Raw genomic sequence first — 14,356 nt, forward strand, 5'->3', positions numbered from 1 at the left:
TGAAAGACCCTGTATAAACTTAGCATCACGGAGGTGATTTCGGAAGTATTTTAATTTTAACTTAAAAATTGGATATCCAACGTTGTATGTAATGGATACGTAATGAGATTTTATTCGACCATTTAGATTCGCTCTCGTTGTCATAAATTGTGTCTCAAAACCTTACATTACTTACCTCGTATATAAATAGCCCTTTTTTTGTGTGTGTATTCTTGTGAATTCCTGATTTTGGATAAATTGAGGATGAAAAACTGTTTTTTTTTCTTTACAAACTTAGGTTCGCTCAGATGGCACTGCTGTAGGCGATGTCCCTGGTTTAAGACAAGTCCTCGCCAATGGCAACCTTGTCTTTCCCCCATTTAGGGCTGAAGACTATCGCCAGGAAGTTCATGCTCAAGTCTATGCTTGTCTAGCCAAAAACAGCGTTGGATCAATCAATTCTCGGGATGTCAACGTTCGAGCAGGTTAGTTCAGGCTTTTCTAAGTCAAGAGTTGTTGAATTTATTTTTCAAATGAGTATTCAAAGAAGGATTAAGCCTTGAATTGTGCCTACCAAGATTAAAAAATATTTCCACATATTTCCAGTGATTTTTCGAAAATTTAATTATGAGTTAATAAGTTGAATTGGTTGAAGGAAGTGACGGCGATAATCCTTCTTTAAGTTAAACTTGAGGAATATCAATCAATATTTTATCGATACGTGTAAAAAGATCTTGGGCAATATCGCAATACCCTCGGATTTCACAAGGTAATATGTAGAGGGTGGGCCGCGTAAGATGGTCCACTACTTTATCTAAAAAACTGTACGATTTAGAAAAAAAGTTATTCAGCTTTTTATAAATTTTTATTTTTGAATGGTTCAAAAAACGTGGCGTGACATATATATACCACCCTGTAATTTCGAAAATGTTAAAAAATAAAAATTAATGAAAAGTTGAATAATTTTTATATTTAACTTTTTTCAAACCTTACAGTTTTTGAGATAAGGTAGTAGACTATCTTACGTGGACTATCCTGTACATTTTTGTTTATTTTAGATTATTAAAGGGTAATAAAAACGTGACTGCCGTATTACTATAGTAAACACCGATTGCTTTTATTGCTTATACCAGAGTGATATAATGTCTATTTATATTTTAGCCTAAACTTGAACTTAAAACTATTACAGCGATACCGGCTATAATTGACCAAAAATAGTCAAATGACTAATGATTAACCTTTGCCATGCTTCAATTTACAGTACCTACGTGATTTGTTATGTTTTACATTTATCGTGTACTTTATGTTAGAACTGTTCTTTGATATTCCTCAAATATTCAATAATACATTTTAGCATATTATTTTTTCAGCCGTTATTGTATAGATAGGTACAATCTTCTTTATGGTAAGCAACATTGTTGGTTAACGGGTATTCACTAAAATTGCACATAAATTGCCGTATATTTCTGAAAAGTGTAAATTTTAAAAACAAATTTGAATTTTTCCCATGCGAATGGAGTGAAATTCAAATAGTCTCTATTTTCGCCCATTTTTATAGGTTGAAAGTGAAATGTTGTAGGTGTTTAGCGTCTTCCTACACTAGATGAGACATAAAATCGATATGATTTTTCATATTTATAACCATCTATAATGCATTAGTGGGTGTTTAGATTTATGTTGTTTTAACAGGAAATTGATATTTTCAGAATAAGTTATAGAATGGTTACGGAAATTTCGATAAACTTTTTTTAGTGAAAACTTACTTTTACCAATTTTGAAAATTGCTTATAATCCTATTAGGAGTAATTAAATAATAATTAAAGTTTAATTAACAATTTCTTTTTTTTGCCCGCTTCGATGGCTTCCATAGATTCGGCCGATGTCCCTGTCAAAACAGTCATATAATGATTATAAATAATAAGTAACTTGACCTCAATATTTGACTAGAATTCGTGCCAAAAGTACCCAATTTTGACTTCGGCAAATAACTGTGGAAAGCTTCAAACGAGACCTCAAAACCACTGATTATAACTCTGGAGTTCTCCGTAAATTTCGATGAACACGGAAAAGAACCGTATCTGTTATTGTTTGCTGACATTTATAACCCTAGTATAATGAGCGCTTTTCTTTGTTTAGTTGGGTTACGCCTATATTTGAGCACATTAAATGTCAAGTATGTCATTAGCTACGTTTGTCAAATAAAAATTTTTGCACTTTTTTTCAGTAGACTAAGAGAATAGAAGGACTTGCTAAAATTTACAATATATTTACACTATTTGAATACAGGGCCTGATGGTGGTCCAGATTTGACATATATTGAAGACAAAAGTTCTGAAAGCAAATTGGCATACACTTTAAATGGCAAATCTGATGGATTTCTTGTGTTATTCTAGTTCTACTATTCATTACTATTCTATATCCAGTGGTGTGTCAAATTCCTACTTCTCACTTGTCTAGACAAAGCATCCGATAAAACCGAAAGTCGTCCTGTCAGACTAAATATTTAAACAAGCCTGAAAACTTCTACACATTTAATGGAATTTCGCGTTTGTTCAGTGCTTTCAGTTTTACTTTTGTTTGTTCTAAAATTGCGGTTTAGGCCTCAGTTTTATGTCTAACTGAGTTGCTTCCAGTTACAAGGATTTTTATGTCAAATGGGTATTTTTCAGGATTTTTGTATTCCCATACTGTTAATAGACATAAATTGTATTGAACCATCACAACGCCAACTGAAACTGAAATTTTATTTTATGTGCAGTGTTCATCAGCGATATGTTGAGCTGACTGACATTAAAGTTTTATATGCGTTTTATCGATTTGTTAAGTATTTATTTGAGGTTTGTTTTAATGGTATTTTGACTTCGTTAACTTAACTACAAAATTTTTAACTTTCGACAGAAATAAAACAAAATTTATGATCAGATCTGTGAGGAAGTAGGTGCAGTTTTTTCGGCTGTCTCTAAATTCTGAGTTCATCACTATTCCAATTTATTGAATGCTTCTGTAGATTCGAGAAAAGAGCATGACTCACTCAGCTATTGATTTAACATAGCTCAGATTAAAAAGACGGTTGGCAAGTGGTTTTATTTTAGCAGATTTAGCATGACAATGTTGTTTATTGTTTAAAAAAAGCGACTTAATTTTCTGCCTAGGTTTAATGATCCTGATCTAATTGATTGAATTAGGTTCAGTCATATAGTAAATTAAGAATTTCTGAGTAGGCAGGTTCGACCATAGGTTAATATTTATGGTTGAAGGCATAGTAAAAAACTGTTTATTCTGATTGAGCCATGATTTTTCTTTGAAGTACTTTGAAACTAATTTATGATATGTTTTTTTAATTCAAGAACGTATCAAGGTACATCTCATGTAATGCGAGAGTATACATGTTATAATAGGTGTAAGGGAATCTAAGTTATTTTTTAAATAAAGACGTTAAATTTTAAGTGGCGATTAAAACTCGGATTTACTGTTTACATACAGAGTGAACGTTTTTCGATTTTAAGCACGGGTCATTTGAAATGTCGGATAATGGTTGAATTAGGCGAAAATTGCGTAATTTGGATTTCAATAAATGACTTTTCGATTTTTTTTTTAATAGCAAGCGAACATTCCGAAGTATTGGTAATTTTAATTAATAATATTTCCGATCCACGAATCCAGGAAGGTAATTATTATATATGTATAAATATGATAATTTTTGCATGGATTTGTTAAGATAATTAAGAGTAACAGATACTTTACCAAAGTTTTTTTGGACCTGAATTAAAAAAGTTAACGTTTAATTTGCAAATTCAAAGTTTTTAAACAACAAATTTTCTCCTTATGTCCCTTAAGTGGATATTTTATTCAACGGAGTATTAAAAATAGAAAGTACAGGAGGTTATTGAATTTTAATTGTTTTTTTTAAATTAAACTTTGAAATAACCTGTTCTGAGTAGTATGTATCATTACAATTGATTTCGACTTACCAAATGAATTTCAGTTATTTACCAATATAGCAATTTTCAAATCAGAGCGATATATTCTTGACCACTAGTTTTCTACTTGAATGGGCAGTCATTATTCTCTCGTCTGAACCATGTGAAGGGCAATTTTAAAATAAAAATGTCGAAATCAGGACCATATTCCCTGAAATTAATAGGTTGCGGATATGACGCAGCAAGCAGTACCGGCATATTCACCAAAACTGATTAAAGACTTTTTTATCTTAAAATTATGGGTACATTAATTACATACGACAAAACAAAAATTGATTAATTTCAGCAGGCAGTGTTTACGAGAATACCAGGCCAACATCTAATTTAAAAACTCAAAAAAACTTAAACGGTTATTTGTCACTGAGTTCAAAATAACAAGAATTTGTTTAAGAAAATCCAAGACTATATTAAAAAAGGTGATTGATGAGAAAACTGTTTGATCAAAAAAAGCTTTAGAAAGAATAAAAGTTTTTTGAAAAATTTCGAATATATTGGAGCTAGCTGGAATATGCGAATTTTAAAGCTACATTTTATTGGGCTCAAGATTACGCAACTTTGCCGTATTTTAACCGATACGTAACTTTTCAATTAATTCAGATCACCTTGTATATAAGGTGTCTCTGAACATAGTGTCATAAATTCAACTACATATTCCAGTTCCCAGACTATGACGAGAACTTCAAATAAACATAGGTTCCTGAGCATGATTTTTTATTAATATTTTCGAAAGGTTTCGAAATAAATTAATGAAATTTTGTACTTTGTTATAACTTGTTGAGTGCTTTTTTTGAGTCTATGAAGAAATTGCCACATTTTTCCAAGGGCGGGTAATACAGGGAGGTAGTGCTTAAAAAGTGCCTAAACCTTTTTGTACTTAACTGTATTGACGATTTTATAAGAAAATTATTAAACTCGAAGATTTTTACAGAAAAAGTTTGAAAGTCGAAATCTCAAACGGTTTTCGAGAAAATTGGGATTTAACAAATCAGTGGATTTTATTAAATTATCATCAGATTAAAAACCCCTTTTTTCATGTTCTTTAACAACAATTGTAATTAAAAAACCACCAGACTTCATTAATAAATGCTATCATGAACGGAAATGTCAAAAATAATTTTTTGTTTCATCTCAAAATCAACTGGGTTTTAAATCTGATGTTTATTTAATGAAACATAATATTCACCGATTTGTTAAATCTCCATTTTCTCGAAAAACGTTGGAGTTTGTGACTTTCTACAAGAGAACCTTTTTACGTAAAAATGTTCAAATTTAATATTTTTTCCTATAAAATCATCAATAAAGTTAATTACAAAAAAGTTTAGACATTTTTTAAGCACTATCCTCCTGTATCACCTGCCTCTTGAAAAATGTGATAATTTCTTGTTAGAGCTTCAGAACGAGCACAAAACGTTATGATAAAGTAAAAAATGTCATTAATTTATCTCGAAACGTTTCAATATTAATAAAAAAACCATCCTGACGAACCAACGTTTCAAGCCCTGTTCATCGAAAATGAAGTGTTTTTCGATAAATGTTCATATGAAGTTTTTGTCATATTTTGAGACCTAGAATACGTGGTGGAATTTGTGTTACTATGTTCAGAGACACCTTGTATAATTCGGTTTACGAGGAATAGCTAGGTTAAACTTATTTATGTAGGGTTTTCTAAGCCTTCCTTGATTTAAAGTGGTTAATTTTTATCTAGATTTAATATGTCAACGGGAAATTTAATTACTATCATATTTAAGAATGACAATAAATTAAATTATTTTAATTGGAATAAAATAGATCTCACTGTCCCCCATGTGGCTTAATTGTTCTTGCTTAATTTCACTTTAAATCCCCTTTCGTCGTTTTGCTTACTAATTATGGGCACAATAATATGTTGACATATTTTTCTCAGGGCTTGGGAATGATTATGTTCACGATCTTCCTGATTTTTGAGCTAGAAACACGCCTATCTTAAGATTATCAATTAATTATAATACATTAATTATACTACCAGTTGTATATTTAGGTTAAACGTGAACTTTAATAATGAATAATGACTCGCTGTTTTGTAGTCGAAATTACTACGAAAATCCAGCTGCCATAACATTATTATAAGAACTTCCTTGATGGTTTCACTTTATTTAGGGGAGGGTTTAATAACCACAGACATAAATCTATCGACCAACGACGCACTGCTGGTTTTAATCGATACACGCACATGCATGTTATCGCATCTTTACAGTTGAACGAGATTGTATAATATTTCCACTGAAATAATATCGGATTGCATTATTATTATTTATTATTTATAGTCGTAACTCAGTTCTACGACATTGATGTGAACAAGCAGTATGCGATCCGAGGCAATGCAGCCATTTTAAAATGCGAGATTCCCTCTTTTGTAGCTGATTTCGTGCAAGTTGTGTCTTGGCACACCGACCAGAATGAAAATTTCTTTCTGGATGGCCCTGAGGGTAAAAGAAAGACAAATTGGTTTAAATCCATTTAGAAGTATACATTTTTGGTCGATACAAGAGCTTTGACATTGGGAAACGTTTTTTCAGTTGTAACTCAGTACTACGACATAGACGTCATAAAGGAGTTTGCCATCAGGGGCAATGCAGCCATAATGAAGTGCCAGATTCCTTCATTTGTGGCTGATTTTGTGTCCGTAGAATCGTGGCACACTGATCAGAATGAGGACTTTTATATTTCCTCTACTCCTGATGGTACATAAATCTCTTACCATTTCGTTCACCGTCTCTACAAGAGTTTTTGTTAATTATAATGCGACCACGAGAAACATTTATATTTTTAAAAAAGCTGAACGATGTTAATTAAAAAAAAAAATTAAACTTATCTAACATGTTTTTGGAGATACGCCATTTTTTTCACGTAAAAAAAATGAGCTCAGGAAGATGACGTCCGCCTTCCCTGATACAATTTTCGATTCTGTCCAGGAAGCTCCTCCACACTTGTTCCAGTGTCTCCTCGATGATCAATGCCACGTTTCTATGAATCGCCAAAACATAATTCAAAGTATGGAAATTATGTTGATAAACTTTCTCTTTCAAATGCCCCCACAAAAAAAATCACACATGTTAAAGTCAGGAGAATGCGGAGGCCAGGATACATCTCCAAATCTTGAAATTACATGACTTGAGGTCTGCAGCAGATTTATCAAAATCTTTGTTGTGTAAGCAGTCTTGCTTAAACCATATGTCCTTTGCCAAATTTAGCCTCTGCAGTTCTGGGAAGAAGAAAGCGTGGATCATTTCCACATACCGATACGAGGTGACTGTTACCGCCACTCCACCCTCTAAAAAAGGGGACCAATAACATGTTTTCTGGATATTCCACCCCATACAATTACACGAGGTGAATGAAGAGGTCTCTCGTGGAGCTGTCTCGGATTTTCCACTGCCCCATATCTGCAATTTTGTCGATTAACAGTTCCATTTAAATGAAAATGGGCTCATTTTTTCTATGCGAAGTGAATGGCGTATCCCCGCAAACATTTTTGACAAGTTTAATAATTTATTTTCAAAAATTAACATTGTTCTGCATTTTTAAAAATGTGAATATTTCTCGTGGTCATCCTGTATAAGTTGCAAATGCAAATTTCTCATACATCGTTCCAGTTGTCCAGCAGTTTTTCCAAACCGAAGTCAACAATGAATACGTAATACGAGGAAATAGTGCAGTTCTCAAATGCTCCATTCCCTCGTTTGTATCCGATTTCGTGCAGGTCGTTTCCTGGACCAACAGCGATGGCAATGAATATTCTTTGAATGATAGTAATTTCGGTAATTTTAAAGTTAAAGATTTTTATTGTAATCATGTAGTTGAGGATCTTCAAGAGTTTGATGAAGGAGTTTTTGCGAGTTTTAATTGAGACATTGCTTTTCTAGTTGTTAACCAGTATTATGAAGCAGAAGTCGTGTCAGAGTATGTAATTCGTGGGAATACAGCAGTACTCAAATGCAACATCCCCTCCTTTGTGTCTGATTTTGTTCGGGTTGAGGCCTGGGTGGGAGAAAACATTGAGTATACGTATGGCAGCAATTATGGTAATTGATACTTAAAAAGTTTCCACCGTTGATTTGGGCGATGCAACGGTAGTTCCAGATGTTATTTCTTTCCACTTAAATAATAATAATGACATTTTTCAAAACCTACGTGAATATATAGTGTTCAAGAGGTTTCAAATTAAAAAGAGAGTAAGAGAAGGTACCACCTGTACTGTGGAAACTGTTATTCGTAAATAATTGATAAACAAAATTGGCAGATTTCTGAAATGACTAGCTAGAGGAAATAACAACCAATAAGAAAATTCCGAAAAATAAAATTTAGAAAATATTTTTTCACGCCATTTTCGAATAATGTTTAACGAAATTTTACCAATACGTATCTCTTTGATCTCATATACTCTACTCCTATTTTAAATTATTAAATCAGGATGTAATTCTATTTTTCAAATTACTAAACAAATATTTCCACCATAAATTCTTTTAATAAAATTAACAGGTATGTACGAATTTTTCGCTTTTGTCTAAAAGCCTTTTGTTTAAACTCTAGGGCTCTTTGAAAACGGGGCTACATTTTTTCAATGATTTTAATATCAAATTTGTTTAATTAAATAATTACAAAATCAGCGGGCGTAATTTTTACTTTATGGCCTGTTGGCAAAAGCGACGAACGCGATTGTAACTTTATGCTCCGTTGCCGTAAGCGATGGGCCGTAAAAATTTAACAACGCCCGCTAGTCGTAAACTCATTGTTTCCGTTCTGGAAATTAACATGTAAACACGTAGTTTATGTGCAAAAATATTTGTACCGAGACTTGCACTATGATCTGGTACACCCGGTATATGGGCATATGACTATTTATGCACTTTTAAAGGGAATTTATTTCAAAACAATTTCCGCTTGACTACATGAGGTTTTAATGATTATTATTTAATTCGCAAAAATGAGCGTGTTTGCTGTACCCATATTTGCCAATCGGTTGAACACTAAAGTGGGCTTGTCGAGGGGAATGCCAAATATTGCTAAAATTTAAAGAAGAAATGGGAAAGGCGAAAAGTTGGCCGAAATTTTTATTATTCTAAATTATTATCTTTATATTTACATTTCAGAAACTGAAGTAGAATATTTCATTACGAGGCTAAAAAACTGCATTTTCCCGTGTGTTATAATTTTCCATATCAGATCCCATATCAGAAATCAAACACGGGAAGTCGTGAGAGTACGGGAAAATGCACTTCGGAAGTGTAATGAACGTTACTTTTCATTATTAGATTCTGAATTTTATTAGGAGTCTGGAAAGTGGCATTTTGCGCTTACAGGGAATGTGCATTTTCTCGTGACTTTACGAAGAAGATGTATCTTTAGCAGTTTTAACACTCTGAGAAGTGCTAATTTTCAGTGTTGCATAATGAAAAATGTCTTTAATCAATTTCTCATTTCCAATTTATTTTATGTCATTTTCCTAAAACTCAATAGTTTTCGAGATTTTGCTGGCAGCATTTTTTATTATATGCCCAATTAAATAAATTAACACTTTGTTGTTGGAAACCTTCAAGAAAAATAAAGGGAGAACTTTTAGTAATCCAGGTCCAGGTCACTGGCATCTGGATTACGTGAAGTAAGTGGAAATGAAGAATTAAGTCGTGTTACTATAGCTGTTTTTCCAGAGATGAATAATAAAAATCCTGCCTAAAAATTAATAAAACCGTTAATTTATCGCTAAATTTATAGTAAGAAACAGGCTCAAACTCCGATAAAAAGAAACGAGGACCGTGTTTACAATAATGGTGGTTTCCGAAGAACTCAACTCACGTTTTAAGTCTGATAGCACCATGCACAAAAATAAAACGTTTTTAGAAAAATTCGATATTTTCTAGAAAAAGATGATCGGGATTTACTAAATTTTAAAATGTAGCTGCAAATTACGCAACATTGTCCTAATTTAACATCCTCGTAACTTTTCAAGCAGCCCTGATTTCATGCTTAAATTCGAGAAACAAAAAGTGTAGATAAAAATCTTTTTTTTCACCATTGATAAACGAGTTAATTCCCATTTCAGTGGTAAACCAATTCTACAACGCTGAAATCTTAGCGGAATACGTAATCAGAGGAAATACAGCAGTTTTGAAATGCTCAATTCCATCATTCGTTGCTGATTTCGTCTCTGTTGACTCCTGGATTGATGATGGCGGCAAAATTTACAAATTATCTGACAATTATGGTAATATGGTAACCTGGTTTAGACACAACTTTCGTGTTTTACCTGTAAGCCGATTCCATCGTAGCCAGATGTCCGAACCCTTCAATGACGTGAATTTATAACGCCTTTGTAGTTAAGGCAGTTTTTAAAAGTTGCTGTTGTGGTTTTAAGCCATAATTCAGTCTAATTGGAATAATAATTTTACTTCCAGTGGTGTCACAATTTTATGTCACCGAAGCCGAAAATGAATACGTTATTCGAGGAAACGCGGCCTTAATGAAGTGCAAGATACCGTCGTTTGTGGCCGATTTCGTCATGATTGATTCCTGGATCTCGGACAATGGTCAAACGTACAAATACAGCGACAATACCAATTATGGTACTTATTGTAACAATGAGGCTAATTTTAGTTTTATCAGGAGTCCAGGTGTTTCGAACCATAGTAGTAACTGATGTGTACGCATTTTTTAATTTTCATAGAAGCAAGTAGGGTCTAGAAAATAAGCATTTACCATTCACATCTGGCTTGGTGCCCCTTTTATTGATTCTTATTTTATATAAATTTTTTTCTTTTGAATGATAAAAACCTGTGGGGTCATGGTCCAATTTTAATTGATCATTATGAGTAGTATTGCGTGCCATTAAATTCCGCTTTGTGCAAGCACTTCCGGTATGATTATACCCTAAGAGGCGGCTTTTATATTTCCGGTCAATAACTTACAAGAAATCCAGCGTTTCTTTCTGATTTTTCATCGAACTTGCAACTTTTCGTAGGAAACTATTCAGCTTCAACGTCTCCGTTCTGGTCGGTAAACTCATCAATAAATTTCACCTAAAACTCGTGTTTCGATTCTAAAAATACAAAACCAAACTTTGGAAGTCGAAACTTTCAGATATTTGTCTTCACTAATTCACGTTGTCTCGCCCAAGTAAACAGACATGGCGGTTTAGTCCAAACATTAAGTTTTAACTTCTCTTTTGTAAGTCTAGCTGCTTTCCCTAATTGAAAGAGTGTTCGAATAAAATTCCATTTATTTTTAACCTGAATTTAAAAATTTTATGACACCATCAAAGGAGGTGTTGAGTCTTCCTTTTAACAATTTGGTTATTTTTTCAATTGGGTATTTATGGAAGGTTTTGACGCCTCAAGTGTAAGACAAAAATAGACAAAGCCCTGCAAGATACTGATATAATAATAAAATAAAAGTAAGGTCCGTGAGTGCAGGAGCAATTTATGAGACACCTTTTTAACCGTGTTAATCGAGTAAGTCAAATTGGTCAGGCCTAGTAACAGGCCTACTAATTTAATTTTCAATTAAGCTTGTTAGAAGCTAATCGTATCGATTTCACGTTCATTATTCTATTTAATCGCTTTATATCGCATTTGATACCTAAACATGGGGATTGGGACTTTGGCTGACCTGTCGCCTTCTTCATACAGCTGCAAAAGAAACCGTAAGGTGCCGACTTATTTTAAAGCTGTTCTAAGGAATCTAAGTTGAAAAGTTTAGCTTTTCATATGACCGTCAGCTCAAATTTCGATTTGTACGTTTTCAATAATTATTCAGCATTTATGTCCTTTTTGAGAGGAATATTCTACTTGTCATTGAGGTCAGGGTAACTTAAAAAATTTATTGATTCTTCTAAATCGAGGTTGAGTCAAAAAGACATACATTCTCGTGATATCGTTAAAAATGCCCACTTTTCATAGTTATTTCCATATACAGAGTGTTCCTATAAAAAAAGTGATACGCCACCGACATTTATTCGCGGAAATGTTTTATGATTAGGCTGTTCAATTCTACATGAAAAAAGTCTCTTATTGTTGGAGTCTTAAGGGAAAAACTTCTGACACCAGATATTCTTTTGTACGTGGATACCACCACGACAAATCAGGACGATGGTCGAGAAAAACACTACCGTAAACGTCAACAAGTCTATATTTAAAAATGTATGATAACTTTTATGGTATTATGTGCGTTAGAATCTCAAGTATGAATTTGGAGGAAGGTCGGATTTTAGTTTATGCCTAGAGTTCCACTCTAAATCTGCCCAAAAAAAGGAAGCAGGGAAAATGAGCTGAATTTGGTTTCAGCCCATTTTGTTCTAGTTGACCAATCAGAACACAGATTTGGTAGATTCCCACAAACTTAGGATTTTTAGATTGAATGAGAAAAAACAGACCTTAAAAGGTTTTTGCAATTAACGTCTTAACACATGTGATTCTGCGAAGGGCCAGATTACTGATAAGGACTGGTGAGTGGCGACAGAGTCACGGTGTGCTAAGAGTACTCGAGAATATTTTTACCTAATGGTTCTCACGGTCAAACCAGAACATCCCTCAAGTTGAGGGTTTTATGTATATTGGTTATCGCTTCGTTTGGGATGAGGCATAGCAGATGATTTGGATGGGTATCCAACATTATAATAAACTATAAAATATATCAAATTTAAAATAAAATAGTAACTTATAATAAAGTCTTAAACAAATTAAGACGATTTTTATTGTTTTAGTCAAAAACGGTTCGTCTAATGCGAAAAACGTAAGAGACCTTTTTCATGTAGAATTGACCAAAGTAATCAGAAAAAATATTGCCGCGAAAAAATGTCAGTGGAGTACGACTTTTCGTAAATAATATGAGAAGACATGTATGCAACGACGCCACTGGTTGAGCAATAGAATTACTTTTCGTATTGAAATAAGGAGTTTTATATCCGATTAACACACGCCAAAATTAAAAGTAATATCTAAAGGTCTCTCTGAGAAATTTAAAAATAACGCTTTGAAAATAAAAATTCAACACCCTGTAGCTAAAAATTCGGGTCGTTGCGAACCTATATTAATATGAAGTTTCTTTCATAAAATTACCTGAGGAATCACACCCTGAAATAGTAGCACTACATTAAAGAACACCCTGTATAAGGCGGTTTTAATATTTTCGTAGTAACGAGCGAGAAACTTGTGAAAGTGGAACCCAATCTTTCAATTTAGGAGTGGGGGGTGCAATGATTTCTTGGAAAGTATTTTATTAATTAAAATCTAGTATTCCTTTTTCAAACATCAAGTGAATTCCTTATCAAATATCAATTTCAAAATTAAGAGGCCCGCTAATTATACTTTCTTGCTCAACATATGCAACTTCAGACACTACTAGATGATAGTCCTATGATGCACTTATCTAAAAGCTATATTCATTTTTTTTTCATCATTTGATGATAAATTTTCACTACGCCTGTCCAAGTGTAGCAGTTTATGTGATAATTTTTGTAACATTTGTAAAGCGATAATTAAAAAATGTAAATTTGTTTTACCGAACAACAAGCGCATACTTAACTTAGTACGGTGTTATTCCATTTCCAACACGAATTTTTTAGGAAAATTTTAGACAAATTTCTATTCTCAAATAAATTTTCGGAAACAATTCAGATACTAGTCGGCTTATAAGTGAGAATTTCATTCACCACATTTTCTTTACCAAATATCGGGTATTTCATTATTGAGTAATAATTGTCAGCAAGTCATCAAGTTTTGGCGCCATTAAATTTCTATCAATCAAATCCATAGCATTTGGTCCATGAAATTCTCCTCTGAATATAACTCGGATATAGAAAATTCTAAATAATTCTAGATCGATATGTACTCATGCAATCAGAGATAAAAAAAACACTAGTGTACTATAGCACTCGTGCATATTGCCCTATAGTTGATCGATAATTTTCAACTGGTATATTACACATTAGATCTATTGTTTCTCATTGTTACGCTGAGCCAATCCCTGGCGAATTACAGCGGTAATTTGCACTAGCGTGATCGTCGCAACAATTTTTTTCGGTTGCTCTAGCAATGACGTAATGAACTGAAATATTTCAAACATTCAAAACTCTCCTTTTATGAAAGTGCAAAGTGCAAAGAAAATGAGTTTATAATTTTCGATAATTTTACGCTCATGTCCTGCTGAGGAGAGACACTAAGAAAGGGAGTACGATTTGCTATATTTTCCTCCCATTTTTAGTTCCTTGCGACAACCTTATTAAAATTACCAGAAAATAATAAAAGTGGTTGTCAGGAAAAAAAAAAGAAGGATTAAAATTCAACTGATGAGTTGTGTATTAAAAATTTTGAATAAAGATGATACGAAGCTGTAAATGAAAGGGTTTTAATGCCTCCTTAAAACAT

General features: G+C 33.0%; 1 protein-coding gene across 38 annotated transcripts in view; it reads left to right on the forward strand.

Annotated features, from left to right (window-relative positions):
* Positions 1-14,356, forward strand: part of Dscam1 (Down syndrome cell adhesion molecule 1) — a 120,137-nt gene that overhangs the window by 11,102 nt on the left and 94,679 nt on the right. For 23 of the 38 annotated variants that reach the window (XM_066388655.1, XM_066388644.1, XM_066388647.1 and 20 more), the window contains exons 3-5: positions 278-464; positions 10,039-10,200; positions 10,391-10,558. In XM_066388655.1, coding sequence (XP_066244752.1) covers positions 278-464; positions 10,039-10,200; positions 10,391-10,558 — 517 coding nt within the window. Of the gene's footprint in view, positions 1-277; positions 465-6,262; positions 6,425-7,861; positions 8,021-10,038; positions 10,201-10,390; positions 10,559-14,356 lie in introns of all 38 variants that reach the window. The other 15 variants (XM_066388668.1, XM_066388667.1, XM_066388670.1 and 12 more) reach the window with 5 other exon arrangements.

This window comes from Euwallacea similis, chromosome 4, assembly GCF_039881205.1.
Source record: "Euwallacea similis isolate ESF13 chromosome 4, ESF131.1, whole genome shotgun sequence".
Taxonomy (NCBI): Eukaryota; Metazoa; Arthropoda; class Insecta; order Coleoptera; family Curculionidae; genus Euwallacea; species Euwallacea similis.